This window comes from Theropithecus gelada, chromosome 5 (genome assembly GCF_003255815.1).
Source record: "Theropithecus gelada isolate Dixy chromosome 5, Tgel_1.0, whole genome shotgun sequence".
Classification (NCBI taxonomy): domain Eukaryota; kingdom Metazoa; phylum Chordata; class Mammalia; order Primates; family Cercopithecidae; genus Theropithecus; species Theropithecus gelada.
The window spans coordinates 142841085-142867916 of NC_037672.1; the positions used below are offsets into that span (position 1 = coordinate 142841085).

General features: G+C 41.0%; 1 protein-coding gene across 3 annotated transcripts in view; it reads right to left on the bottom strand.

The window, feature by feature from the left end:
• ZNF827 (zinc finger protein 827) overlaps nucleotides 1-26832 on the bottom strand; it is a 175112-nt gene that overhangs the window by 82645 nt on the left and 65635 nt on the right. For all 3 annotated transcript variants that reach the window (XM_025386277.1, XM_025386278.1, XM_025386279.1), the window contains exons 5-6: nucleotides 23483-23716; nucleotides 2596-2835 (exon numbers count right to left, since the gene is read on the bottom strand). In XM_025386277.1, the coding sequence (XP_025242062.1) occupies nucleotides 2596-2835; nucleotides 23483-23716 (474 nt within the window). The remainder of the gene's footprint in view (nucleotides 1-2595; nucleotides 2836-23482; nucleotides 23717-26832) is intronic.

The window sequence follows — 26832 nt, forward strand, 5'->3', positions numbered from 1 at the left end:
AGCTACTCGGGAGGCTGAGGCAGGAGAATGGAGTGAACTTGGGAGGCAGAGCTTGCAGTGAGCCGAGATGGCAGCACTGCACTCCAGCCTGGGCAAAAGAGCAAGACTCCATCTCAAAAAACAAAACAAAACAAAACAAAACAAAAACAACCAATCAGGCCGGGTGCTGTGGCACACGCCTGTAATCCCAGCACTTTGGGAGGCTGAAGCAGGTGGATCACTTGAGGTCAGGAGTTCAAGACAAGCCTGGCCCACATGGTGAAACCCTGTCTCTACTAAAAATACAAAAATTAGCCTGGCACGATGGCATGTGCCTGTACTCCCAGCTACTTGGGAGGCTGAGGCAGGAGAATTGCTTGAACCTAGGAGGTGGAGGTTGCAGTGAGCCAAGACTGCACCACTGCACTCCAGCCTGGGCAACAGAGTGAGACTCTGTCTCGAAAAAAGAAAAAAAAAAAAGAAAAGAAAAACCAATCAAAGGGAAACAGTAACAAATATCAAGTATGTGGTGTGATTTGAATGAGGCCTTAGTAAGTACATACATACGCATACACACGCACACACACATAGAGCTACGGGCAGAGACAGTTATTTCCACTGTATCTTTCCCCAGCTGAAAATTTCTGCTTTCCTCTGATTCAGCATGAAAACTGCAGTTGTTGCAACTGTTCCGCCTCTGACTTTGATGACAACCTTTAAGCATTCTGTACTGTGAGGCCCCTTTGTGAGAGGGGATATAAAAACAGCCTAAGACCTCTTGGTGCTGCAGTCATTCAGTGTTATTCTGATAAATGTCACAAGGGACAAAAAAATATCATTTAGACAAGAAGAGGTAGACACTCCCTTACTGTGGCTTGAGGTCTACATCTATCAGCTGCCAGAAATTATTTAATGAGCTTTCAAGAACACAAAAGTTGAACTCTGGCCTTCCCAATGCAGTTCAAATGTGAGGACCCTACACTGATGGTCACAGCTGCCAACGGCTTCTTTTAATATCTAGAAAAAACCTGGCCAACGCTATAAGAGTTTCAGATCTAAACAGCAGGGCAAGTAAAAAACTCTTAATCTTGTGGATTTTTGGAAAAATTTAAACAAAGATTTGCAACACCTGTCTCACACTTTGTACTGCTAGTCTGAAGCCACTGCATGCATGTGTGCACGGACAATTCCTTTCTGTCCACTCAACAATGACGACGAGTGTGAATTTGGATTCACAGCCAGTATTCTTTCAGAGAGCAGGAAATCAGGTCTAAATGACTTGTCTGAGGTCACCCAGGCAGTGACAGCGCCAGGGTGAGAACTCTCAGACACAAAGTTTTTAGCTGATAGGAGACTGCAACAGCATACGGTTTACAGACAGACTTTCTGAAAAGAACCACACAGGTCATGCTTTTGCAAACTGTAACTCCTCAATCATTATTAAAGTTATATTGTTTTTAGATAAGCTTCATCCTTCAAAATAAATAAATAAAACTAGCCTGTTTTGGAGCTTGCAAAGATCTGTGTGTCCTATAAAGTTTACAGAATTAGTGATTTCAGCTACCGCAGAGATCTGCACAAACACCCCCCGTTTGAGGACCTGGAGGCCACTGTTTTCAGCACCATCTGATAATTACACAACTATGGGCTGTGTTGCCAGGTCAATGAGAAGGTGAACTGTTGTGACAGACAGATTTTAGCTTTTTTTTCTCTTTCCTGGTATCTTCCTTAAGAGAGAATTTAATGGATGCTCTAAATGTGTTATCCATAACAAAACAGAGTTTGTTGGACATTAGTAACAGACTTTATTGGTGCATAAACTTTAATACTGTAGGCCAGTGCTTGACTTTGGACAAGGTATTTGTATGTATTTCTACCTGAATCTTATATATGTATATACCGTCAACCTCAATCTTGCACAAAAAAATAGAAGCATGTTAAATTTGTTAGGGACAAGTGGTGTGTCGCTTGAAAGAGATGACAAAAGGAACAACTTAGGTACTGGGATCCTTAACTATTTCATCCAGATACTTCACTGAGCTGGTAATTACCGTACTTTTCAATTCTAAGTACGTGAGTACAAAAAGTTGGTTTACAGAAATGGTTCTGCTAAAGCTACAGCTGGAAATAGTCCTCATATTTTCATCTTTTGCTTTTCCCTTCTTTGTTTTATTTTTGTTTTGGCAAGATACAATAAAACCTCATTAATTCAGACCACACTAATTTGGAAGTCATAGTAATTCAGTCACTGTTGGAATACATTGAAATTTATCTTTTCCACGTTAAAAAAAAAAGGCTGTTAATCAGATCAACTGCCTAAGCAAAATTAGAGGTGAGGTGTTTAGCCCAGTCAACAGGAATCATTTGCACATAATTGAATAGAGTTTTAATTTCAAGTGATTCTTAACTATTTATTAAGGAAAGGTTGGCAGGAATTCTACTTGGCAACACTTTATTAAGTGTTAGTTTGGGTGGCCGTATGCGTGTTAAAGCAACAAAATTGATTTCTGTCTAAAAAATCCTACAATTCAGGTTGTTTTTTTAAAAAAAACTGTGTTAGAAGAGTTTTCCTTCAATGATTTCCAATTATTGACATTTTCCGGTGCAGAAACATACCTGACAGTTGAAAGAGGAGCTCGGAAGCCATCTTCACAGAGATATCCTGACTGAAGAGGTTTCGCTCTGGGGGTACTCTGCCCTCTGGCATCTTCTGTAAGGGTTCGGTTTTCTCTCGCCCGATTAAAGTGCTGTAGCCAACATTCCGGCTGGGTGATATTGAGACATGGGAGTCCTGGATGTCAACCTCCATTGGTTCCTCTTTAATCTTCACCATCTGTGTTTCTTTGTAGCTTTCCGCTGCAAGTAGGTGAATGAAGAGAAACAAAAACACCACCATTTCTTAATTCCAAGCTAAACCCAGTTTCTAATCACAGAGAAAACCATGAAGATTGTGTCAGGGAAGAGAAAAGTGAGTGTGCACGGCACACTGGACCATAGTTTGAAAACTATTGGCTTAACCATCTGATGCCTCAAAAGATAGGAGACTTCAGTTTTTTTTAGCCCAGAGACTCAGGGGCTTGTTCGAGGTCACACAGATGGCAGCAGGGCCAGGCCTTGGCCTGCAAGCTGGAGCCTAGGTTTCTTGACCAAGGTCTCTCACCACCCACATGTGCCCGCTCCTCTCTGCCACGCTGTTTCCAGAACTGAGAGAGGACATGGTAAATGTCTGTTCTTGCTTTATAACTTATTCAATTCAGTGAATCAAATAAGAGCAAGCATCTTAACATTATGGTTTTCTCCCTCTATTATTATTATTATTATTTTTTTTCTGAGAAGTAGTTTCACTCTTGATGCCCAGGCTGGAGTGCAATGGTGCGATGTGGGCTCACTGCAATCTCCACCTCCCAGGTTTAAGACATTCTCCTGCCTCAGCCTCCCGAGTAGCTGGGACTACAGGCACCTGTCATAATATCCGGCTAATTTTTGTATTTTTAGTAGAGATGGGGTTTCGCCACGTTGACCAGGCTGGTCTTGAACTCCTGACCTAAGGTGATGTGCCCGCCTCGGCCTCCCAAAGTGCCGGGATTACAGGCATGAGCCACTGTGCCCAGCCTCTCCCTTTATTTTTAAAGCTCTGACCAATTGCGTTTCTTTCTTCCGGGGCACATACATTAATCAAGGATAAATAGGGTCAATTCAACGGAGACATTTGCACCTTGCTGGAGGTGTATGGAAGACCATGTAGGAAGTTAACTGCAGCCCAAGGAGCAACACCCAGAAAAACAGCAATCTTACAAGTTATAGTAATGGTACAATTTACCATTTGTCATTTAGGTGTGGCTATTAGATGTTGGGTCTTTAGTCTGAAACACATACTTGTTTTGTAAGGGTGGAGTGTCTATGTCCGTGTATTGCTTAGAGTTAATGATAAACATCTTTGAAACAAGGTGGGACAATTAGCCCAGAAAATAACTTGGGTCGCTTTAAAATAAGGCCACACTTTCAAATTAATAATAATAATTAGTAACTAGTGTGTACTCAGCACTCTGGAAAACAAAAATCAAAGAGGATTTTGATAGTTGAACAGATAGATGATAGACCGAAAGATAGAGTAGTGGGTTGAATTGTGGTCCCCCAAAAGAAACATCTACATCCTAACCATGGGAACTTGTGAATGCGAATGTGACCTTATTTGGAAAAAAAAAGGTCCTTGCAGATGTGATTAAGTCAACAGTCTCAAGAAGAAAACATCCTGGATTATCTAGGTGGGTCCCAAATCCAGTGACAAGTGTCCTAATAAGACACAGAAGAGGGCAAGACATAGAAACAGTGGAAAAGGCCATGTGAAAACAGGCAGAGACTGGAGTGATGCAGCCACAAACCAAGGAGTCCCTGCAGCCACTGGAAGCTGCAAGAGGCAAGCCAGGACCTTCCCCTAGAGCCTCTGGAAGGAGCGCGGCCAGACCAACATTTTGATTTCAGACTTCTAGCCTCCAGAACCATGAGAGAATAAATATCTGCTGCTTCATGCTTCTGCAACTTTGTGGTAACTTGTTACAGCAGACCTTGGAAACTTTAGATAGAGAGATAGATAGATAGATAGATAGATAGATAGATAGATAGATAGGCAGGCAGATAGATACATAGGTACACAGAACAAACCGTAAGAAACAGTGTAAGGGCCATGCTGATCTGTGGGACAGCCAGGAGATGTCATCAGGGAAATCTCATTGTTAGAAGCTGGGAGGTCCAAAAAACTATGCTTTCCTTGGGAAGCATGACATGGGTGAACATCAAATACATGTATATAGTCTATTGTCTGGTAGTTAAAAAAAAAAAGAAGAGCATTTTAACCTAAATGATTAAAATTAATACAGTGCTATCAAGATCTTATGTAAGAAGAGTGTTAATTGCTCTTTTTTCTTCCTGACATATTACACATGCTTCTCAGGGAAAACTGTTTGTTTTTTGTCAACAACTAAACTGCAGGCAAGTGTGGTATTTACTTTAGATCCCTCCCCGCTTTCCCTACTCCTGCCAAGCTGTTTTTTCTCTGCATGTCTGCGAAGCAGCTCATAAAAATCAAGTTCACTGATTCAGTCAGTCATGACAAAAAAAATTTTTAAAAGAAAAAAACAGAAGAAGAAGAAAGCTGTGCAAGATACACGCTTAGCTTCTCTGCCTTTACTTCCAGTCCATCTGATTCTTCCTGGAGAACTGATCTTCTTCCCTCAAGCCCCTTAGGAATCTGGTGACCTCACAGCCATCCTGACCTCCAGCCAGATCAGCCACCCTCACGGGCAGTCACAACACAGCTTCCCTCGTCATGCTTCCCCAAAGTACCTAATATTTGGAAAATAAACAGTGGGGTCAGTGTCATAGGTACATAGTGATGCTTCTGAATCTTGCACTGGGAAGTCATTCTAAGGCCTTGGGACAAACACAAAAGAATACTAGGACAAATACAAAGGGATTCACTTCATTTAAAAAAATCTTGACACTATAAAAAGCAAAGCCAGAAAGAAGCTCTCTTATTTATCTTCTCCTCACACCTCACACCACCCTGCTTCATTTCCCTAGCTTTGACCATGGAATCAAAAATCACCTGGCTATTTGCACCACTAAATTTAATGAAATTAGTTTTTAAAAGCTTCCTGGGATCACATCAAGTATGATTTACATGAAGTGCTTTCTGCTCTTTCTTATGACAACCCTTGCCCTTTCAAGAATGCACAAAACACTGATCACTGATAAAAAGCCTTTGACCTTCTTAATTCACTTGACAGATTCCAGACTCAGGGAGAGGAGTTTTCAAACTAACATCTCAATGGGCAAGTGAAACAATGGACATATAATACAGTAAATATCATAGTCCCTTCTCTTCCATGCAATAGCATTATTGCCAAGTGTTTTCTTGGCATTTCTTTTCAAGCAGGATTTCTCAACCTTGGTACTACTAACATCTGGGGCTGTATAATCTTTGTTATGGGGGACTATACTGCACATTGTAGGATGTTTACCAACATCCTTGGTCTTTCTACCCACTAGACACCAGTAGCATTATCCTCCAGTTTTTTTGTTGTTTGTTTGTTTTTTTAAGAGATGGAGGTCTCACTATGTTGCCCAGACTGGAGTGCAGTGGCTATTCACAGGTGTGGTCACAGCACACTGCAGTCTTGAATTCCTGGCCTCAAGCAACCCTCCTGCCTCAGCCTCCTGAGAAGCTGGGGCTACCTGCACAGGCCACCATACTGGGCTCCATCCTCTAGTTTTAACAACCAAACATGACTGCAGATGTTGCCAAATTTTCTCGGGGGAGGGAAGGACAAAACCACCCTGGTTGAAAACCATGGCTCTAAAGTTTTTGCTGCATTCTAGTTTTGGCTTCAAAAAAAGTTTAATCACCACACAAGACAAAGAAGAAAGAAAAAGCTCCTTTCATTTCTAGCCTAGGCCTAGTATCAATCGCCATCTCAGCCAGGTTCCTGGACAGGCTGACCTGGCAACACTGGTTTCTGTTACATACCTCATGTGGTCCCCAGGCCAGCTCTCTTCTTTTTGCCTGGGGTGTTCTAACATAACAATGGTTGAATTAATCATTTCTACTCACTCTTAGCTTTGTCTCCCATACTCAGGGACATGTCTACACATCCAGGATTTTATTCTTTCCTGTACACACACAATGTGAATCCTTTTAGAATCTCTTCCCAAAATAGTAGGACAAATAGTCATTTTATCCCAACTTTATATATTGTTGCTGCTGGTGTGGTGGTGTGTCTATAGTCTCAGCCACTCAGGAGGCTGAGGTGGGAGGATCTATTGAACCAGGGAGTTCAAGGCTGCAAGGAGCTATGATTGCGCTATTGCACTCCAGCCTGGGCAATAGAGGGAGACTCTGTCTCAAAACAAACAAACAAACAAACCCCACAAAAACCAAAAAAACTACAAGATATTTCAGAGGTTGAATGGGAAGGACTTGGTGGCAGACTGTAGTCTGAATTAAGAATGAAAAGACAGGCTGGGTCTGTAATGCCAGTACTTTGGGAGGCTGAGGTGTATGGATTGCATGAACCCAGGAGTTTGAAGACCAGCCATGGGCAACATGGCAAAACCCTGTCTCATAAAAAAGTACAAAATTAGCTGGATGTGGTGGCACATGCCTGTAGTCCCAGCTATTTGGGAGGATGAGGTGGGAGGATCATCTGAGCCTGGGAGGTCGAGGCTGCAGTGAGCCCTGATTATACCATTACACTCCAGCCTGGGCAACAGAGCAATTAAAAAAAATGCCTCAATTAAAAAAAAAATGAAGAAACAAATGTGAGAGAAATTATGGATGAAACGTATACAGGAACTGGATGAGAGGCAGGTGAGATAAAAACAAAATTATATGAATTGTAAGCCTCTAAGGTTTGGAAGATAATATTAATAGGAGCAAGGAAACTAGAAAAGTTGGGCTGAGGAGAAATTTAGGAGAAGTTCTGTGTTGCCTAAGTATACAAGTTTCCCACAGGAAGTGGAGGTTGTGATGGCTTATAGGCAGGAAGGGAAGGACATTTGTGACATAGAGATGGGAAGTCATCTGAATTCATGGGACAGAGTGAGGTCTGCAAAAGAGAGCGAGCAGAGGGCAGTGGATGGGGTGGAACTTTATTACCTACCCTTAAGAGGAGGAGGAAGAAAAGAGCAAGGAAAAGAGATAGAGAGGGAATAGTCCCACCTGGTGTGGTGGCGTGGAAGCTGGGAGAGAAGTAGGAGGCTCTGCACGTGCCACGTGAGCTTCCTGCTCTCTGCCTTCTTGCCCTTGGGTTCCTGCACCTGCACAACGATTCCTTCTCTATCCCACAGAAAGCCTTAGCCCCACCCTCCCTACCTCATCTCTGAGCACTCCACCGTGTGACTCTGTGCTCCTGCAATACTGAAATATTCCAGTTGCTTGAACAGAGCATGCTGCCCCTTGCCTTATCTTTTGTTATGTGCTCTTTCCTTCCCAAATATGCTGATAAAGCCTATTCAAACTTCAAAACCCTATTCAGATGTCCCTTCTGTGTGCAGCCTTCCTGTATCTTCCTCGAGTGGCACTCTCTCCCTCATCTTTTCTATATCTAGAGTGTTTGTACCTTGCAGATATTGTGATGTCTTACACAGCAATTATTTTGTACGGATTCATTTCCCCTCTGGACTGAGTTCTCAGGGGAGTGCTTAGTTCTCATTCATCTTTCATCCCCAAGACAGCACAGGGCATGGCATGTTGAGCAAGTTTAATGCTATGATTGCCCCATGCATCACCTGAAGTGTGGCACATGGTGGTGTGTAATGTTATCCTCCCTTCCTGGGCCCTCAGTCTGCTGCAAACACTCATACATGCTACAGATTACAACGAAGTATGAAAGGAACACTGGAAATGGCACTGATGGAAACAATATCAATTGGTTATTCCCTCTCATTCTCATCATGCTATCATGATTTGGATCTAGTATTGTAGAATCAAAAGCTTAAAAGAGCCTCTAAAAGCACTGTCAACTATGCCATGCTGGCACCATTCACTTTCTAGAGTGACAGGCTTTTCAATGGGATAAATAAAAAATCTTTCATCTCCAACTTATAAGCCTCAAAGATACAAAGGTCTTGGTTGGGCAAACACCTTCCACATATGAAATTTGATTCCTGCAGGTCTTGGGATTGATCATTACTTAAAACCTTGTGAACAAGAATGCAGACCAAAAGGACCCATGAAGTGAAACAAATGATCAGGACCCAGAAATGAGACCCTATGTTAACATCTTTACCTTGGGCCTGGCACCCGCTGACATCTCATAAAGGCAAGATGCATGCTCCCTTTGCCTTCTATTTTTGCCCTTCCAAAATCACAATGGAATGAAGAGTTGGGCTGAGTTTTCTTGGTTGCTCAGAGAATGGTTATGCCCCAGATCTACTGGAGTGGAGGCCAAGGATGGAGGCAGAAAAGGAAATGTTTATTCCACAGAAGTCTGAAATTACGTGTTTAGCTTCTTCTTAGAGAGAAGCAACATGGAAGTGAAGCAGCCTCAGGTCTTGAAGTCATCCCCTCACCCTGTGACTGGAGCTAGGTACCCAGTGCAATGGAGATACCTTGTATCTTCATCCTTGTTATGAAAATTAAGAACCCATTGCTCAGATGCTTAATATTATTCTCTCTTTTGGCTTTTTTACCCTACACTGTGTCTCCCTCTGTATCACAGAACAGAATCACAAGTCAATTGAGACAAGTTTGTTTTTTTTTTTTTTTTTTGAGACAGAATTTCTCTCTTGTTGCCCAGGCTTGAGTGCAACGGCGAGACCTCGGCTCACTGCAACCTCCACCTCCTGGGTTCAAGCGATTCTCCTGCCTCAGGCTCCCGAGTAGCTGGGATTACAGGTATGCGCCACCATGCACGGCTAATTTTTTGTATTTTTAGTAGAGACAAGGTTTCTCCATGTTGGTCAGGCTGGTCTCGAACTCCCGACCTCAGGTGATCTGCCCTCCTCGGTCACCCAAAGTGCTGGGATTACAGGCGTGAGCCACCGTGCCCCCGGCTGAGACAAGTTTTATGTTCTATAAAGGATGGGCTTATTATATGCTTCTTCTCCATGGGAAGTTATATATTAAAATTCATTTTTCTCTACAGTGTGGCCCTTGATGGGGAAAAGCTCCTCATTCCTGCTCTGAGGAGTGAACTCCCAATACCGGGGCTTGCCCATGGGTGCTGCCACACCCCAGAGAGAGGCGATGCAAGCCCTGCTCCCATGCCTGCTCTGCCTCCTGGACACACTGGCCATCTGTTCCTGGGGAAAAAGAGGGGACTCTTTCTCCATAAAAGAAAACAGTAGTGGGCACATTTTCCTTTAGTTCTCCTCAATATATAAGAAACTTCAAGAATGGTAGCTTTCAACAGAAAACCCATACGATGACCTCAAGTACACACACACACACACACACACACACACACCCCACATTTCACTCAGAATAGTGCAGGGAAAACTGAGCAAAACATGAGACCAAGCCAGTGTCTATGATGAAGATGATACAAAATCTGTGTCCAATTAAATCTTTAATTAATTCATTCATTAATTGAATGAAATACTTTTTTCTGGTGGTGACACCAATCTTTACAGTACCCTAAAGATCAGAAGAATTTTGTTTTAAATGATAGAACTAGGATTTTCTGTATGCCTCCTCCTTCTTTCTCTCTCATGCACACACACACACAAATACACACACTTTTTATTCCTAAAACAATTTCAAAGGTATTTTATTAGAATTGATTTCTTGAATTTGATCATCAAAATCAAAAAGTAACCAACGTTTTCCCTCTACAGCAGTATAATACCTGCAAATTTAGGAAGGAAAATTAACAAATGTCTTTAGAATTAGCTATGCAAATTAGAATTCATAATTAAGTAGACAGAGGTGAGGAGGGGATCAACTTAGAGTCAGTTTTAGAAAAACACCTGAGAAGCACCAGGTATTCTATTTTGCTGACTGTTTTGAATTAGCAAAGAACAAACATGTCTTAAAAATGCTGAGCTCAAACTTTACAGGTAAAAAAGAGTTAGTGAGACTTGGAATTTCTTTCTGGGGTACATGAAACATATCATTTTCTACAAGATTAAAGCACTAGTTGCTTTACTCTGATGTAGATTTTTAAATTAGTCTTGTGTCCTCTACACCAGTTATCAATGCAACAGGTCCTCGACTGAGCTAACTCAGTTGGATATCTGCAAATGTTTTCAGACTGGCCACAACAGTACGCCCACACCTGCAGTATGAGTTTTCAACTTGATTCTAGTGACCAGATATCAGAATATGTCCCTCAAACATAACAAATTCTGCACTCAATTTCACTTTTGTCTAAATCAAAATCAAAATTAAAATCCTCCAGTCGCTGGGAGCTCAGAGAGATTAGCTTTGGCAGCCCAGCAGATGATGTGGGGTGGCTCTGTCATTATCTGTTGAACTTTGAGTGTCCTGGTGTTAAATGTAAAATCTCTCCCAATCATCTTGTTTTCTTTTCATTTAATGATTTCACTAGAAATTAGCTAAAGAGGTGCATTTGAACTGTATATATGCCATCTGGTAACATTCCAAATGATCTCATTTTTAAAAAATTAACCTATTTTTCATCTAATGTCCAGAATATACTTTTCTTGTCTCATATTAAAAAGTCAGAAAAAAGAAAAAAATGGAAAGGGTCAATTAAAGTATCTGATCTAACCTTAAAGCTATTTAACATTATTATCCTTTGCCATTTAATAAATGTAAGCCCTGTCCATCCTTATCTGTTGTGATTAATAGGCCTTTATATATCCTTCCATGAACCAGAGTGCTGGTGTGTGTGCATGTGTGAGAGTGTGTGTGTATGTGTGTTTGTGTGGGTTCTAAACAGGATTCCTGGCAATGGTACGTGCCTATAATCCCAGCAGTTTGGGAAGCTGAGGCAGGAGAATCACTTTTAATAAAGATGTTTTTCAAAATGAGACGGTACATTAAAATCAGTCTAGAAATCCCCTCTAAAACATAAAAATCTAAAATACAGAAATTCTGGCCAGGCATAGTGGCTCACACCTGTAATCCCAGTGCTTTGGGAGGGCAAAGTGGGAGGACTGCTTGAGGCTAGGAGTTCAAGAACAGCCTGGGTAACATAACGAGATCCAGTCTCTACAAAAGATAAAAATAAAAAAATTAGCTGGGCATGGTGGCACATGCCTATAGTCCCAGCTACTTAGGAGGCTGAGGTGGGAGGATAGCTTGAGGCCAGGATTTGTGGCTGTAGCGAGTTGTAATTGTGCCACTACACTCCAGCCTGGGCGACAGAGAGAGACCCTGTCTCTAAAAAAAAAGAAAAATGATGAAAAAATAAACAATTCCTGAAAGATTCAGTAGAATCCCTGCTACCATAAAAAATTACCAAAAAGCAAAGGCCATCTCTGTCAACTGATGGGTTGGCCATTGCTTTATGCACAAAGGGTTGGAGGACAGAGGGATTCCTTAATGTCCAAGGAGGGAAAGGAGCAAAAGAAGTTTTATTTTAATAACTAAGAGTTTGTCAGTTTTCAAGTATTTTCCACTTCCAGAGGGTCAAAGGGCTTCAGTATATGCTGACAAATTTAACATGCTTTTCTTATGTGGTACTACATATTACTAATATGCACTAGTATATAACACTAATAGATACTAGTAATATTAATCTACAAATATTGCTAATTTAATAATAATGAATCTGTCGCAAGGATATCTCTGCTGAGAAGCCGTGACTACTTCACACCTGTTGGTCAATGTTCCCAGCAGGCAGAGAAGGGCTGATCAACATGCAGAGAGTGGAGCATCAGATAATAACAGAGACCAGAACCCAGGCAATACCAGGAGTAAGATATGGTAGCAATAGATGGGGTGGGAAGGGAATGTAGGCTCCATGCAGGTGAGGGCCTTATTCACTTCTGTATCCTTAGTGCCCAAACAGGGCTTGGAAAATGGTAGTAGCTCAATAAAGATCTGCTTAATGAATGAATAAGTGAAATAAAACAAAAAGGAAGGAGGTCACAAAGAAGAAATGGAACAATAGGATGAGAAATATGGGTTCATTTAAACTCCCAAGAAATCTTTGCAACAGCCAATAATAAGTGAGTTCCTGTTTTTGATAGGGTACCGTCCCTAGTCCCATGCCTGTGGGAGTCGTTGGACTGTGGGGTGGGACCTCCTGCTGGTGGACAATGTTCCCTCCAGGCTCTCACTTCCCCATAGTTTCTGGAGATACAGAGTGCATGGATATTCCCTTGATGTATTTTGGCTGTGTTTCAACCTTTTTTTCCAAATGCTTTTTAAATCAAAGCTACTTACAAGTAGTGTAAGCGACTCATTCTAATTTCCCTTCCTCTCTCTCATTCCCGTGTCTTCTCTAGCGCAGGTGCTGAAGAGCCAGAAACCACCAACCAGATGGCAGGGAGAAGAGGCGGTAACCCTTACACTGAATAGCGAGGCCCTAGTCACTGAACGCTCACAGTTACACACAGGATTGATACCCCACCCTGGGTGTCTCCGGGAGAGCTGAATGTCAAGCAGGAAGAGCTTTCTAGTATGAATAACGTTTTAGAAGAAAATATTTTAAACAGTATAAGATAAACAGGGTGCAAAATGTAGTGGGGTCTAGCAGAAGTAATTGAAAGAATTTGTCCTGATTAAATGTGTAATTCTGTCCTGATGAAACTATCTTCCTAGTCCCCAGCTTTCTTCTTTCTTCTTCACAGCTCTTCGGAAAAAAAGTTCTAAAGAAAGTATTACTTACATATTACCCAATATGTTGGCTAAATAAACATGGCTGATTTCCAAGTGAAGGTTCTTACCAATATTTGAATATGCAGAGGCAAGAGATCCTGCTCACATAATCAGGTCCACAAATCAGTGCAATTTCACCTCTTGTTCTCATTAATCCTTGGTTCTGTTGAGGGCCTCTTTCCCTCTTGAGTGGAGGGGCTATTAATGTACCTTTGGAAACATGCGTGTGGACCACAGGAAGCTCTGTAAGGTTGTCCCCGTAAATGCCCTCTACCTCAAAAATAGCAGGAAGAATTTCTGGTAGCAAAAACAGGGGAAGTGTGTACATATGTTTAGGCCAAGGGTAGGTTTATGGGGAAAAGGATGGTAATAGTAGGAAGTAAAGAAACAAGTTCATAATTTATTCTTTAAACTGTGACCCTCGTCATCTGCTTTTGTACCTAAGATAAAATGTGATGGGTCATGCATAAATTCTATAACCTCCCCTCCTCTCTCCAGCTGTGGAGATAAGTGATACAAGCATATGGCAAGCCACAGGAAACCAGGAAATGTGCTTGAATCCAGCTGCTATCCCATAGTTAGAAAAAAGGAAGTAAATCAACTCACAGCATAAACTCAGGATGGCTTAAAATGGGAAAAATACAAACATGGGTGGAGTAAAGAGAAGAATTATTAGAAGGGAAGACAAAGATCCTTTCAGAAAGAATACCACAGGTCCTTACAGCTTTAAGGGGGCGGGGGGGAAACACTTTTAAATCATTTGTCTTTCTGTAAGAATCCTAAAAGCCATAAGAGAAAAAAAATTCTCTTTGTGAAAGTTTCCATTCCTGGGCTAATATTGACACTCCCCTGCCCAATGGAAAGGGTCCCATCACTCCCAGACTATATGCATCTTCCAGTGCAGTGCACAGATGTGCTGAGTAGCCCCTGTCGCACCACGCAGTAGAGCCCCTGCCCAGTGGGTGACCTGGCCACTTGGCAGCAGACAAGCTACTTAGCAATGAGGATTCCCTTCTCTAGGGGTAGGTCTATGAGACCAGCATGTACCCAGATGGGCACCATATCCATGGGGTTTAATTATGCATGCAAATATTCCCCTTCCTTGACATGAATAAGTTAAAGGTGAAAGGTTAATATGGTGATGAGAAGAAAAACCACTGTGGAATGAGAATGCTTTTGATATCTTGTTAAGGAGAATAATGATTAAGCTCTCCCTCACAAGACTATAACTGTATTAACATATAGCCAAAAGAGCTGCTGGGAGGAGCCTCAAAAACCTAGAATGGTGCAAGGTACATACCTTCTATCCATCAGGGAAACTTGTCCTATGAGTGAAAAATTGAGCAGGTTGACTGGTTACTCAAATATTTCCAACCACACTGCAACTGGATCCCTCGGAAAATGAAGCTTCTTCTCAGAGTCATCATCATCAAAACATATTTACTAGCAGCCTCTCGTTTGTGCCCCAGTATGTGTTACCGATTAGGTAACATCTGTAGTCATTTATACCAGAAACAGAAAGTGATGCAGGAATCCAAGAGGAAGGCCTAGGCGTCATTCTTAATTCTTTTGCTCCATATTTGTAAAGGAAGATCTGGAGCCCCTCCGGCACGCCCCCACCCCAGATCCACCACTCTGCAGCCCTCCCCACTCCCTGCTGCGTCCAGACCCCTCCCTGCCCTAGTCCTGAAGCAGCCCAATTCTGTTGGAATCTACGATGAAGGTGGAGCACATGAAATTCCTGTCAGAGTTCTTGCCTGGTTTCTGGGAACACAAGCCAATACAAATTTTCGTGGCTATATTAACATATGCAGCTATGCGACAGGGAGATGATAATAAAACAAGAGCCCTTTTGAGCCTGGCCTTGTGAATCCCAGGCCTTGGAGAAAGCTGGGTCAAAAAAGCAAAAAGGGTAGCCTGAAGCTTGAGGGCTAAAAAGGGAGGTGCAGAGGCCCTGGCCTTGAGGGTGTGAGCTGCAACAGCTCCCATATGGGGCAGGGGGAAAGCAACAGGGGCCATTCAGGTTTATGGGTTCGAGGATTTGTAAAGGGCATGTGGAATTACAAAATAAACAGAAGGGTGCTTACTGGCCAGAGCAAGTGTAACATCAAGTACGGCCAGAGAGCCTGTTGGAATAAGTTCCTCTTTGTAGCTGAGAAAGAACCAAGTTCCAGGGCTGGCTGCATCCAGCTACTTCTGAGTCTGTCCTGCTTAAATAGTCAGGTTAACAATACTGCTGTCTAGCCTCTGAGCTTAACAAGATCTAGACCTTCAAGAGAAGGTTTCTCTGGGTATAGAAACATGTCACATTTTTACCTTATTAAAGTGATCTATTCCCTGTTTGTATAAAATACAGACTTGGTACTCCCAATATCTACAATTCTCACTGAGTTTTCAAGGTCTTAAAAAAAGTCTAATTCTTATTTATATTTCATTGTCCCCCAGCCACGGTTGTATATATATAACCCCAAGCAATATATATATATATATTGCTCACGGTACATATGGCAATGAGGAAAGTGATCCAGCCATTAGTTGTGGGCCCACTGCTGGTCACATTCACTATAAGTCATTTAAAAAGTTGACATATAAATATTCTTTGCCATTAGACATATAAAGAATGCTACAGCAAATATAGGAGTCAGAAGGGTCCACTCCACTGAGGTATTATTCAATAAATTTGGTTTCACAGGCTTTATATCTCTGAAAATTAAATAGCACTATGTGAACATAAGACAGACTTTCCTTTTAATATTAAACAAGTCTGCAATTTTTACTTAATTTTTGGATTTATGGAAAACGTGATAGTGCTCACAAGCAACAAAAGAAAAACAGAGATAAACTGGACGAGATCCAAATTTAAAAAGTTCAGGCTGCAAATAATATCATTAAGAAAATGAAGGACAACTGGCAGAACTGGGAGAAAATATTTGCAAATCATATATCTGAGAAGAGACTTATGTCCCGAATACATCAGGAACTTTTAACACTCAAGAATAAAATAAATAACCCAATTTAAAAAGTAACAAAATAACTTGAATAGACATTTCTCCAAAGAAGATATACAGATGGCCAATAAGCACATGAAAATATGCTCAACATCATTAGTCATCAGGGAAATGCAAATCTAAACTAGAATGAAACACTAGTTTACACTCTTAAGATGGTTATAATAAAAAAAGACAGACAAAACCAAGTTTTGCAAGGATTGGAGAAACTGAGACCCTCATCCACTGCTGGTGGAGATGTGAAATGGTGCAACTACTTCGGAAAACCACTTGTCAGTTCCTTAAAATGTTAAACGCAGAGTTAGCATTTGACTCAGCAATTCCATTCCTAGGTATATACCCAAGAGAATTAAAAACCTAAGCCCACACAAACACTTGCATATGAATGCTCATAGTAGCAGAAGATGGCAAACAATCCAAATGTCTCCATAAATGGATGAATAGAGCAAGAAAATGTGGTATATCCATACAATAGAATATCATAAAAATTGAAAATGAATAAAGCCATAAAAATGAAGTACTGATTTATGTTACAACATAGATAAACCTTGAAAACATTATGCTAAGTGAGAGAAGCCAGACGCAAAAGACTGCATATTGTATGATTTCATTCATAAGAAATGTCCAGAATGGGCAATCCTATTGAAACACTAGATTCGTGGTTGCCTGGGTGGGGGGTGGGGGGTGGGGAGAGAGCGCCTGCTCATAGACTCGACATTTTTGGGGGTAATGACAATTTTCTGGAATTCAATGTAGTGATGGTTGCACAACTCTGCAGATATACTAAAAATCATTGAATTGTATACTTAGAATGGGTAAGTTTTACGGTATATGAATTATATTTTAATAAAGATGGGCCAGACTTGGTGGCTCATGCCTGTAATCCTAGCACTTTGGGAGGCTGAGGCGGGCAGATTGCCTGAGCTCAGAAGTTCGAGACCAGCCTAGCCAACATGGTGAAACACCATCTCTACTAAAATACAAAAAATCAGCCGGGCGCAGTGACAGGCACCTGTAATCCCAGCTGCTCAAGAGGCTGAGGCATGAGAATTGCTTGAACCCAGGAATCCACTGCATTCCAGCCTGGGCAACAGGGTGAAATTCTGTCTCTCTCTCTCTCTCTCTCTCTCTCTCTCACACACACACACACACACACACACACAAAAGACAGCTTTTAAAATGAGATGGTACATTAAAATAAGTCTAGAAATCCCTTCTAAAACATAAAATATATAAATTCTGGCCAGGCATAGTAGTTCACACCTGTAATCCCAGTACTTTGGGAGGTCAAGTTGGGAGGACTGCTTGAGGCTAGGAGTTCAAGATCAGCCTGGGCAACATAGCAAGACCCTGTCTCTACAAAAAAAGAATAATAATAAAAATAAAAATAAAAAAGTTAGCTGAGTGTGATGATGCACATCTGCAGTTCTAGCTACTCTGGAGCCTGAGGTGGGAGGATCACTTGAGCCTAGGAGTTCAAGGTTACAGTGAGCTATGATCACACCATTGCACTCCAGCCTGGGTGACTAAGCAAGACCCTGTCTCTAAAAAAATAATAAAATAAAATATATAAATTCTAGAAAAGCAGAATACTGGATTCAATAAATTTCTTCAGGGGCTCAAAAAAAGTTGAAATGAAAACATGAATTTTTTGATTTTTGGACTGATTAGACTGATTAGATCTACCTGTTCACTTTATAAGTGAGCTCTACATTTAGCCTTTTATGCAAGCAGGTAGAATCATAAGGAACTAAGTACAAACAGGCCTCACATCGTCTCTACCACCTAACTAGATAACTTCCAAGTCTGCAGGAGGCAAATGTGAGAAGGCAGTAACATAAAAATACAACATGTATTTTCCATCCTTATAGATTACTGAAGTCACACTGCTTAGAAAGCTTGCTAGACCATAATTTTCCAAGGGAAAATACCAAATAAGCAAATAAGTTTTTGCTCTGAGAAATTATTAAGCTAAAATCTCAAATTAATCTCAAATAATTCTTTAGAAGAGTCTCCTCCAACATGGTCTTAGATTATGTAGAGGGGAGGTAGAGAAAGGTTTTTCTCCTAAAAGAATGCCAGCATTGCTCAGGAATAATCATGAAATTTAACAGCAAAGGACACTGAAAAAAGTAGTATTATCTGAGGCTCACAGCCAACACTATCTTGATTTATTAGGTACATGTGCCCTTCTAAAAAAAGGTTCCCAGATACCATTATTTCATAATAAATTAAAAAGAATCTTCACTGAAGAGAGATGGTTCTTTTTAAAAAGTAAAATGTACATTTAATAGAGCTTTGTTCTCTGTCAGCTTCAACCTAAAGCATTCTTCTCAGATGGATGAAACTTACTTTTCCAATTAACCATTTCCTCAGCACAGTGCTTCTCAAACCTTAGCTGTCAGAATCGCTAGGGGGGCTTGTGAAAACACAGACAGCGGGACTCCCACCCCAGAGTTTCAACTAGGTCCAGGATAGGGCTCAAGAATTCGCATGTCTAACACTTCCTTATCCCCACAAATTTAATGATGATTCTGCTGGTCTAGGGACCACACTTTGAGAAGCACTGCCTTAGCAAATTAGAGATGTTTTTCTCTCAGACCCCTTTAGGAAGGAAAGATAAACAGCACCCAACACATTTCCACTCAATATTGAAATGACAGCAACCACCATAATTATTCCTGGACCTTTTGTGGTTCGTATGTATTGTTCTATCTTCCTGTTCGCACCTCACCCTCCTGCCCTCCCTCCCAGCAATCCCACATGGCTAACGGCAGCAGCCACATCTGCTCAACATGCCCTCATCTCTAAATAGAGAAGTTTCCACTGTCGGGTCCCAGTTGAAGCCAAGGCACTTGGTTGGGATTTAGGATTGGGATAAAGACATTTCTGTCTGGCTATTATTTTGAGCAAAGCATAAACTCAGAAGCTGCTGGCAATTCCCCCTTTCCATCATGTGGCCTGGGTAACAGAAGAAGTCCATCTGTCGGTCCAGAGAGAAGCAGAAATGAGGTGGGGAAGGGGGTGGTTCCTGGGTTCCATATGGGCCTCCAGACTCTGGCTGCAGTGGAAAACTGATGCCCCACTGCATCCCTGCCCTTGGGATCAATAAGCCAATCCAAAACCCGCATCTTCTACTAAATTCTTCTATCCTGCCAAAACTATCTGAAGAGGGTTTCTGTTATCTATAACCAAAGGGGCCCTAATTACAACTGTTAATATTTCTTTTCTTCTCCACTTCAGTTTACCTTAGAGATTAAATTCACCTTAAAATGTCATCCTACTCAAGTTTACCTGTTTCTAAATATCTCCTAGCTGAAGCTCCATCTCATTTACGTGACACCCTAAACCACATATCACTATGTTATTTCAAATGTAGGGTCTGCTTGGATTCCTATACAAGAGGGAATTATAATTTATATGGCTCTCCAGGACTAGGCAGGAATAAATGAATATAAACCAGAAATGAATATAAATCCTCTGGGTGAGCACAGAAATTTTTAAAACCAATAAACTTGTTTCAAATTAAGTTCTAATATAAAGTTTTATTTACCACACTAGAGAAATGTAAATGTTTAATTTTTCATTAATGTTTCTCTGCATAACTCCAGCTTTCCAACTATGTACTTTTTGTGTGTGGAATTCATATTTTTAAATGGCATTCTTATCTACTACTTCTAGGCTCACCCAACCATGCATGATACATTTTATATATGCATTCCCATGGAAACATGTACCTCTCCAAAGAAAGAAGAGGGCATTTATCTTCATCACTTTGCATCTAGCTACTTCTCTTAAAGCAAAGCAGAGACAAAGCAGACAAAATTTTGTGTCACTCTCAGCATTACATCATATCCGTGATAACACAGCTATCCCGTAAGTTTGCAAGGTGACCAGACATTGCAAAACCAGAGTTTAAAGGTACTTTAAATATTCTACACTATCTAATGTTATATATCCTCTATGTTGAACACTGAGATTTCGGCCTCCTTGAATGAAGACTTCTGGGAATTATCTTTGGCAACCATATGCTTAGCAAAAAGTCTGATTATTTTGGCTGCCTTGTGTCACATAACAACAAGTAGTCGCAGACTTCCAGTGCTTTCCTCAGAGTGTGTTGCTTTCTTTATGGCAATCAATTTACTTGGCCCAGCTGTCAGGCATTCAACTTCCCAATTAACAACTGGAAATAGAACTTGAACCACAGGAAGGAAGAAAGCTCAGATTTTCCCAAACGCACACTTAATGAAAAATTGAGCCTACACTAGCTCATCTGCGTTTTTCCCGTAAAACACAAATGTCAATTTGGAAAACAATATATCTACAGAGGTTTTTCCACATAGAAAAGCTCCACATGATATGTGACTGGGGCAGGTGCCAAGTCTCCATCCTTAAGGAGTTTTAACATAAATTAATTTAAAGCTGAAAATGAAGCAGCCAAAATTGTGGACTAGTTTCTTCTTAGCAATTCAATGAGAAGACTGAAAGGGTCTAAACTATAGGTCACCACTTCTAACCTCAAGGGAATAAATAACAGAGAAGAAGACTCCTTTTATTCCACATCTTAGCTACTCCTTGGGTCAAAACCGAAACAAGGAAAAGTGTGCCCCATGCATCACCCTTGCATGACTAATTATCCTCACCCAACTCTTCCTGACCAAAAGGATTTTCCCCAGCATATCAGAAGACTACAAATGAAAACAAGCAAGGCAGGAAGCAATAGGAACTCCTGTTCACAAGAACAGCTACAACAAAGCTTTGGGGGTATCAGCCGAGGCAAACTGCTGGTGCAGCCCTGACCAACGACACAGACGTTTTGGGAAATGAATTACTCTTGTCTATAGAGCAACAGAAATGATCATGGAAAAGAGCATCTGAAGACACAAGTCCTTTACTTGGATGTCTTTCAGGAAATGAACTGTGAAATTGTTAAAATTACAATTTGAGGAAAGAACATACAAAGTTTTTTCCTAACAACTTCATTCTTGCAAGAGCACTGCTCTATCAGTGATTAGAAACTCTAATATCCGCTTTAAACCTAATTAAGGGTGAGTCCTCTTCAACTTGTGGTTTAGGAATGAAAAGATATTTGCTTTCAAGTCACATGCCTATTGTTATGACTAAAAAACTTCTTTCCAGTTTACCTGACCATGGCCATTAGAGTATGGCAGTACTAAGTTCCAAGTGCAAATCACACGGATGGATTCCACTGCCCTGGATTACTTCTGACTAGACCACAGCATCTAAAGATCAGGACTGTGATGCATATCTCTTTGACCTAAGTCGTTTGCACACAGAATGCTGAGGATTTGAGGATTTTTTTTTTTCACGGCAAAAAAAAAATTGTTGTCGGTCTTCAAACAAGTTTTCATTTCCACATCACGAAGCAGGGGCAGATGCCCTTTGGAAACAAGACCATGTCATCCATTCAACTATTGCTGAACCACATAGCACATGTGCTCAACCAAAGGCAACATACACATTTAGAAGGACCACTGCTGTCCACAAATATCTTTCAATGTTCGTGGCTAATAGACATATTCTGTTTGGGCGATATCATTATTATCTATAAAATGATTCCACACCTGTGTCTCAAATCTCATCATGCAAAAGGATTAAGATAAAATATTTTTCCTTAAAGAACATCACTCCTGAAATCTCATTTTTTGCATATTATCTTTTGGTGATACCAAAGTCTCTTTTGCTTACAACACTTGCTGCACAGCAAACTCTGAACTAGAAATATTATATACTGGAATCTGACCATAAGGAGGGAGACAGGGGTCACTGTTGGATAAGACTTCAAGTCACTGGAATGTGAAAGTGTATGCTATGGAGGAAGAATCAGAGCTATGTGACCTCTTTGAATTTATCAGAAAACAACAAATGTGTTACTCTACATCATTTAACATAGGAAGGAGAGTTCAAATATACAAAAAATGTGTTCACTTGAACACTCTTTATAAAAACGTTCAGCTTTTATAATAGTAAATAATACAATCTTACTAGACCTCTCATCTGCATAGGAGGTACTGTACTATCTCTGCAAAGTTTAGGAAGACGGAGCTATGATAAGGATGTAATGATTGCATTATACTTTATTTATAACAAATCATGTTACCTTGAACTGCCAATGTGCTTTGAATTAACATCAAAGGAAAGAATTCTTAACCCCACCAACTGGTAAGTACAGGAATTTCAACTGTTCTGATATAATGACTAAGTAAATCACTGTTAATTTCTTACTTTCCAACCCACTAGTCAATCAGAAACACAGTCAGAACTGCTGATGAAATTACAGGTCTTAAAGGAGTCTCTCTAATGCATTTCTTGCTTTCATCCTCCAAGCACAGCAAGTTCCAAACTAAAAACAGCTTTTGATTCATATTAGCATTTTAAATATAGTTTCTAAAAATTACGCTTAAGAGGTAATGAACTAAGGATGGGATATGACTTGACAAGTATAATTATTGATATAATCCTTTTTTTCCATGTTCTGAAAGTCCTATCTTTGAATTGAAAAGACACCATGTTTTCACCTGTTTCAGGGAGGACAGGGCAGATAGGAGATGATGTGGAAAAAAATCCAAACTATATGAATTTCAAATTATAAGCCATTTTTCCTACATTTAATAGGCTGAGATTACATTCAGATACTAGTAAAGAATGATTCATTAATCTTAAGAACAGATTATTGTAATATTCCATTATAAAATTCTCTATCCATAAAATCTCTTATTGCCACTCTATTGGTAATTACTTCAAGTGCCATCTCAAATGCTTATGAAGTTAAGAAAAATATTTGTAATGGTGCTTAAAGAGTATAGTATAAATACACACAAAATGCCAGGTCCTCTATTAGGGAAGAATAGGTATTTTGATCAATTAGCAGAAGAGCTTTGAACATCATTAGAACCCACTTAAAATTATGGCCTCTATCACCTTAGAAAGCAGCAGTAGTTTCCAACAATTTGCAGTGATAGTCAGGAAAAGGTTGTATTTAATAAGATAGGTACACAACTAATATACACAAACAAACTCACACACAACACAGGAATTTAAGCCAAGTAATCTGATCATTCCTTGAGTTCACAGCAATAATGCGATATTGCTGCCATTAGGTTAATTATAACCCATGCAGGAAGCAGTCCAGTTGGCCTGCAAGTGAAACTATCAGAATGTGAATATTTTCGAATAAATCAAGTACCTGAGAGTTTCATGAGAAGTTCAGAGGCTGCTTTGACTGACACATCCCGCCTTAGCACATTTCCCTTCCCTTCCTGGGGCTTTAGTGCGTCCTCAGAGACGCCTGGGGCTGACACTTCAGATTCCGGGCTGAACACATAGCTGGACCGAGGCAAAGTCGTGCTTAGGGACTCCCCTTCCTTAGGCTCCTCTTTCACTTTAAAATTAAGATTCATGGGCTCCTTCTGATTTGCAGCTGTCAAAAGAAAAAAAGGGATTATATATACATAAAAGGCCACTCCCCTCCTTAGCTGCCCTGGTACTTCACGAAGTATGGAATGCACAATCACACTGCGCTAACAACCGGAGGGATCACGACCTCATCAGAACAGGCTGGGCCCTGGGCAAAGCCGCACAATACACTCCATGGGCCTACGACTCTGAGAAGTGTGGGCTTCTGAATCTTTTGAACCTATAATATTTTAAGAAGTGCTACCTCTACAAAGTCTCTGGGCATTTTCTCTTTGGTTTCCCTAGATGTCTTCTTTCCTGTGTATGCCACTGCCTCCCTGACTTATTAGCACTCTCCCCACCTAATCCTATTATGAAATAATGCTTTCAGGCAATTATTCTGCCATAAGATATTGAATACTAACATGAGTCAGAGGCAATACCCAAAGCAAAAACCTGGGGTGTGTTGGTAAGGTGAGGATGGAGAATTTGCCAAACAGAAAAGCTCAGACTAGAGATAGACCACTCTTGCCTTATTATAAGACGACACTACTAATCCATAAACAGTGGGGCATGTACTTAGCACTGTTCTTCTGATTATGGTGAATAAATCCATGTCTGTAGCCCAAGTCATCACTGAGTCCAAAATGACCTTTTTTTTTCTTTAAAGAACAGTTTTTATTTTGGAATAATTTTAGATTTACAGAAGTTGCAAAGATGGTTCCAAGAGTTCCCATATATCCTTCACCCAGAATTCCCTAATGTTAGCATCTTACATAACCATGGTACATTTGTTAGAACTAAGAAATTCACATTACTATGAGCTAAACTCTACATTTTATTCAGATTTCACCAGTTTTTCCACTAATGTCCTTTTTCCATTTTTAGCATAGTTGGTTGCTGTGGAGTGTGTGGTCAGGACAGAGCTAACTGGCATATTATGGGATGGATTCTGTGGCTCAGCCACACTGTACCAGGCCTTCCCCACTGGGCTACATACTACCAAGGAAAGATCAAAAAGGAAGAGACAAGCACCCTCTTCCTACCACTTTTCACTTTCACAGGCATCTCGCTCCCTTTAAGAGTCCATGAGGTAGGAACTTAGGATTCATTACATTGAGTGTGTCCATCTTTTGAGAAAGAGGATCTGGTCCTAATTAGAAACACTTATTAGAATGAGCCTTAAGACCATCCCATCTTAACAAACAAAAAGATAAAAATAAATCCCCAAAGCAAACATCTATCACCCCTTGCCTACCACCTACTCCAAGCCAATACTCAAGCACAAAGTCTGTTTTCCAGCTCATACTCCTCTAAGAATATGCATTCTAGAATCACAAGTTCACACAGACCAGCATATTTGGAAACCGAACCCCAAAAGCCCAAAGTACTATCTGGAAGTTTCACTACCAGAAAGATGCAGAGCTGGGACCAGAATCTAGGTCCATGGGCTTCCCCCGCTGTGTCTCTCACCTGCCTCCACTGCACCACCTCCACTTCCGGTCTCTGTGTTGTAACAAAACTTGAAAATACTTGACCTTCCAATCGGCTCAAATACCACCTGCTCAGTGAGGTCTACTCTAATCATCCTGTTCAAAACTGCAATCCCCACCTTCACAGTCCTTCCAACCTCTCTTACCCTGACCTAACTTTCATTTTTCCCTCCAAATACTCGTCACCTAATAACCTACTGTCATGGACTCAATTGTGTCCCTTCATATGCCAAACCTGCCAGTGTGGAACATATTTGGAGTTAGGACCTCGAAGGAGGTAATTAAGGTTAAATGAGGTCTTAAGAGTGGAGCCCTAATGCAATGTGACTGGTTCCATCAAAGAACCAGAAGAAGAAGAAGAGAGAGAGAGAGAGACACCAGGGATGCATGCACACAGAGGAAAGTCTGCATGAGGACACAGTGAGAAGGCGACCGTCTGCAAGCCAAGGAGAGAGGCCTCAGGAGAAACCAAACCTGCTGACACCTTGATCTTAGGCTTCCAGCCTCCAGAACATAGAAATAAATCTGTTATTTAAGTCATCCAGTCTGTGGTATTTTGTTACGCAGTATTTAGCTTAACAGACTAATCACATGTTATATGGTTTTTAAAATTTATTATGTTAACAATTTATGGCTAGGCGCAGTGGCTACTTGTAATCCCAGCACTTTGGGAGGCCGAAGCAGGCAGATCACTTGAGGTCAGGAGTTTGAGATCAGCCTGGCCAACATGGTGACACCCCATCTCTACTAAAAATACAAAAGCCAGACGTGGTGGCATGCACCTGTAATCCCAGCTACTTGGGAGACTGAGGCAGGAGAATCACTAGAACCCAGGAGGCAGAGGTTGTGGTGAGCCAAGATTGTGCCACTGCACACCAGCCTGGGCGACAGAGTGAGATTCTGTCTCAAAAAACAAAAAACAAAAAATCAAGGTAGGCTTCATGAAGGGAACAATTTTTTTTTTTTTTTTGAGACGCTTTGTCACCCAGGCTGGAGTGCAGTGGTACAATCTTGGCTCCACTCACCACAACCTCCGCCTCCCGGGTTCAAGCAATTCTCCTGCCTCAGTCTCCAGAGTAGCTAGGACTACAGGTGCCCGCCACCACACCCAGCTAATTTTTTGTATTTTTAGTAGAGATGGGGTTTCACCATGTTAGCCAGGATGGTCTCGACCTCCTGACCTCGCAATCCACCAACTTCGGCCTCCCAAAGTGCTGGGATTACAGACTTGAGCCAACACTCCTGGCCCAACAATTTTTGTTTTAACACTGATGTGTCTCAAGTGCCTTGAATAGTGCCTGGTACATAGTTAGTGATGAATATATATTTGTTGAATGAGTAAAATGTGTTGCTCCAAATTAGTGGCATCCAATGGCCTTCCAACATTACCTGAAGTTAACAAAAACTAAGACCTCCAAAATATCCCACCAAAAGCAATCAGAAGTGCTTTCCCTGGATTTAATAATTAGGTGGGAGATAAGACCTTTGAAGTAAAGTTAAAGGCCTTTCTACCTAGACCACAGCATTACTGAAATATCTAATCATCACTTTAACTCTAGCATTACTAAAGGAGGAGTCCAGAAAAGTCTCAAGGAAAGTGCTTAAAATCTAGCCCTTTGGGGACAATGCCACAGGAATCTGAATCAAA